We start from the raw sequence: 4,732 nt of genomic DNA on the forward strand, positions 1-4,732 counted from the left end.
TATTAATATTTAAATATCATATTTTTATTCATTTAAATGTTTTCTCATATAAAATTTATTTTATGTGTTTTGTATGATAATTAGATATTATTTAAAAATTTTATATTTATATAATTTTATTATCTATTTTATACTAATTAAATATTTTTTATAAACCAAAATGTATATAATACAATAATTAAGAATTTTTGAAATATATATAATTAAAAATATATTTATTTTATGAAATTTTTTTAATGAACTAATAAGAAATTAAATTAAAAGAAATTTTCAAAAAGTTTAATAAAAAAAAATTCATATATTTAGCTGATAAAAATTAATTTTTTTTCTTATTCTTTCACTCAAATTCAAATATAATTGTATTAAAATATTTTTATACGAATAATTATAAGATAGAATTAAAAATTTATCATGATTCATTTCAATAGCAATTCATATAAATAAAATACCTTTCAATTTTTGTAAATAATATAAATTATGAAATTATTTTTATAAAATTTTATTTTAAATTATATTATATTAAAAATTTAATTAAATAGAATTTAAACATAAGTAAGATTAAGAATTTTATATTTATATAAATTTTAAAATTATATACACAATTAAATTTTAAGTTTTAAAAATTTTAAATTTATATAAATTTTAAAATTAAATTAAATAATAAAAAATATAATTATAAATATTATAAATATTGAAGAACAATTTGAATAAAACAAATATTTCTCCTTCTTTCATACATAAATGTATAGATGTATAGATCAATACTTTACCTTTAAACAAAACACTACTATATCTTCTTTTTTTTTTTTTTTTTCCGAAGCTATAGCGACTTATTGACTATAAACAAAATAAAGGTAAAAACAGTCTCAATTAATGTTTTTTTTTTCTTTTTTATTTTTAGACAATACTTCCAAGTAGTTACAAGAGTGTCTTGGGCCTTTTGGCCGCTGGGCTATGCGATGCCAGCCTGTTACGGTGGTTTTTGCAATTCTTTAGCCACATGAATTTATTCTCCGTTGATTCAAGATAAATCCAGCCCCAAAAGGAAAAAAAAAAAAAAAAAAAATCCAAAGTTGAGACCAAGCATATGGGTTTTATATATTTTTTACGTAATATAATGATTTAAAGAACTAAAGAAAATGCTTAACCTCATCAATGAAAAGAGCATATTTTTTGGCTATTAATAGTAATTTATTAATATTTAAAATAACTATTGAATGTTTAGAATTAAGCAAAAAATGAGTATTTCCTAATTTTGTTATTCATCTATTGTATGAATTCTTTTTTTTTTTTTTTCATCTTTTACATGAATTCTGAAGTCCTGATTGATGAAATCCAAATTAGTAGTAATTTTCTCTATTAAAGACGATTCAAACACCCAAAAGAGAAAGACGAACATCAAACACCTGACCAATCAAACCCCCAATATCGTCCCCTGTTTCCGGTCTCCCACTTTGTGCCCAATCGAGCAATCCTGTGACTCTGTCCCATCTCCGTCTCCCCTCCATGTCACTTGATCGCATCACCATCCGTTTCAAGTTTGAGCTGGTTTAGCCTTCTAACCAAGCCATCCAAATCGGTATCTGAGCTCCCTCCTCTGACGGCACTCAACGCTTCCTCTTGCAGTTTTTTGGCTATCAATCTTTCCGGTCGAGTTTCAGCCACGGATTCTGCCAATATCCGAGCCAACTCAGTTGACTCAGGTATATTCGCAGTCCCCTCACCAAATCGAATACCTACCCGCAACTGATCAACTAGAAGCTGAGCGTTTGTAAACTGGTCCGCGCTCATCGGCCAAGTTAGCATCACCGCGCCTGTCGCGATACCTTCAAGCACCGAGTTCCATCCGCAATGAGTCAAGAACGCGCCAACTGCACGGTGCCTTAGTATAGCTACCTGCGGGGCCCATCCTTTTATAATGAAACCTCTGTCAGCCACACGATCTTCAAATCCGTCTGGCAAGTCACCGTAATCGCTCGACGTTCTCCGTTGCTCCACTGGTTGCCTAACGCACCATATAAAATGGACTCCGCTTTTTTCTAGGGCAGCTGCCAGCTCATCCATTTGCTTACACGTCAGAGCTGTTCGGCTTCCAAAGCAAACATACACGACTGAATGGTCTTTACAGGAATCAAGCCATGTCAGCACATCATGACATGGCACGGAGCTGGACCCACCACGGTTAGCTGTTCCCGTTAAATCATCGTCCGGCGGTAAAACAGGGCCTACGGCCCACACACGATCATTTTGGAACTCCCTTTTCATGTGATCCAGGTAAACACGTTCTAACTCAGCGAACGAGTTGAATATGATTCCCCAACTCGCCAAATTAGCCAAATAACAGTTTCTATAAAATTCCCAATCGGAGTCCTTGGGCATCCTGTAAATGTGAGAGATCTGCCACCAGGGGAAAGTCGGGGAATTCGGAATCTTAGGAAATGACACTGAAAGATTCAGGTTTTCCGGATGATCGTTTTGTGGCTGGTCACGCCAAACAAAAGTGGCAACGGAGAAAGCAAGGGCCCCCGACGGCGAGAAAACGATGCGTGGCACGCCGACCTGGGAAGCGAATTCGCTGGTCCAGCCGAGAAAGAAATCGGATATAATAGCAACGGGAGGCGAGCTGTGTAATTGGAACCAATTCAGGAGCAGAGGATAGTGGACTTCACGCAAGGAGCGCATGTTAGCGAGGAGGCGGCTTTTTGAAGGAGGGGCATTTCCTGGGTCAGGTAAGACCAGGGACTGGAGTTGGGAGGAGGGGTGGGAGGAACGGAGCGGGTCAAGCAAAGGCAGGTTGCTGGCGGTGACCACAACGGTGATTACGAGGCCGCGGTCGAGCAAGCAATGCGTGAGGTCCAGGAGGGGGATAATATGGCCAGAACTCACATAAGGGTAGACCAAGATGTGCACCCCCATGCAGGTAGTGGAGGTGGACATGGCTGGAATGGCAATCGATAGATTCTTCATTTGCACAGGAGATGGAGAAGTGTTTATAGTTGAGTTGGGCAAGTGGACAATTTTACTAGCTAACGTCACGCCTGACGCTTGTCACGGCAATATTTATTTATTTGTTGATTTTTTTTGGTAACCTTATTTATTTTCTTTTGGCTGTGCAATTTGGATGCTTTTTCACGAAAAAGGAGGTGCTGTGAACCAGATGCAATATCGCGTGTTGCATGGCAGCAGTCGACATTTGGTCCAAACCAAGCACATGATCACACGTTTTTTTTTTTAATCAAGATATTTGTCAAGACTGTAATAAATGTAATTTAAAAAAAAAATATAGTGAGAAGGGTGATTGCATTTTAAAAGAAATAAAGGTTCCACGAGTAATAAAAATAGAATTTGTGATAAGAAGTTTTAGGCTATTCTGTAATATTAAGCGGTTTTAATAATTATTAATTATTTTAATAATTATTAAGATAATTAATTATTTATATGATAAATTAAAATAAAAATATTTAATAAAAATAATTATTAAATTAGTTATTAAATATAAAAATAATAATATTAATTAATTATTTTCTTAATTTTTAAATACTAATATAAAAATTATTTTATTGAACACTAATCCAACAACGTCTTAATTTTGAATGAACAATTAAATTTTGAAAATACAATATAAAATTATATAACTGATTAAAAATTTAAATTAGCCTTTTAAATTACTGTTAAAGTTAATTCAAATCTTATATATTTTAATTACTTAAATTAAATATATAGAAGCAATAATGAACAAAAGTTGCTTTTGGCAAGTGATAGAATTTTATAAGCAAGAAAAATTCGTGCCGCATTCACTGTTAAGCATCTATTAATAGTTAAGCGCATACATATAAATATGTCAAATCATGTGAGATAATTATTTAAAGACACCTAAAAAGAAAATCCGAAAATGTGCTGTAATATTCTTACATATAATATTGATATTAGCCACAGGCAGGTGTGCTTGAATAAGTCATATATGACTGTCTAGCTATTGAGTGCTTAAACTAATTGAACCGACATAGTTTGACTGGTGCTTGCTTTGAGGCCAAGGCAAGGCTCCCTTATATTCTCACTTAGTCACGAAGGACACCTCGGAGTTGTTTATATATATATATATATTAAAAATAAAAGGCTTCTTCTTTTCATACTACAATTAGTGACAAAAATCTCCATTGCGTGTTAGAGTGTATATTTGAGGACTGAAGTCCATCTAGTTATTTACATCAACTTGACTTTGGAGAAGTGAAAATTAACAACATGGCATCAATTAATTCTATATGTAAGATGCCATGGTAAAGGTGTAAAAAAAAAAAAAAACAAAGACTCTTGATAACAACAACAATACATTCTCATCCAACTGGAGAGAAGAATTAGAGAAATATGATAAAATTACCCACTTTGTTTAAATAAAATAACGAACTTTATAGAAAATTAAGAGATTTATCACCCCATAAATAGAAGAGAATTTCTTGTTATCTAAAATTATTTATCACTTTAAAAAAATTAAAATACATTAATTAATTTTTTTAATTTTATTATTATTTCTATTGAATATAATAATTATTTTTATAATTTTTTATGACTTGTTTTATTATTTTTCTCTCTTTTTTAATTAAGTGAGATAAATGACATTTTAATTAAATTATGAAAAATTTTATTATAATTTAAATGATTTAATTATTTTCTTAATCATCTTCACAAAAAAAAAAATAGCATCGGTTGCTAATTCATTTAGCAATTGATTTAC

General features: G+C 31.7%; 1 protein-coding gene across 1 annotated transcript; it reads right to left on the minus strand.

The window, feature by feature from the left end:
* Nucleotides 1-1,325: 1,325 nt before the first annotated feature.
* LOC110643901 (UDP-glycosyltransferase 89B2) lies at nt 1,326-2,982 on the minus strand. The gene has a single exon (XM_021796434.2). The coding sequence runs from the start codon at nt 2,965-2,967 to the stop codon at nt 1,510-1,512; it is 1,458 nt and encodes a 485-aa protein (XP_021652126.2). The 5' UTR covers nt 2,968-2,982; the 3' UTR covers nt 1,326-1,509.
* Between the last annotated feature and the right edge of the window lie 1,750 nt (nt 2,983-4,732).

The sequence above is a fragment of the Hevea brasiliensis genome, chromosome 17 (assembly GCF_030052815.1).
Source record: "Hevea brasiliensis isolate MT/VB/25A 57/8 chromosome 17, ASM3005281v1, whole genome shotgun sequence".
NCBI classification, from domain to species: domain Eukaryota; kingdom Viridiplantae; phylum Streptophyta; class Magnoliopsida; order Malpighiales; family Euphorbiaceae; genus Hevea; species Hevea brasiliensis.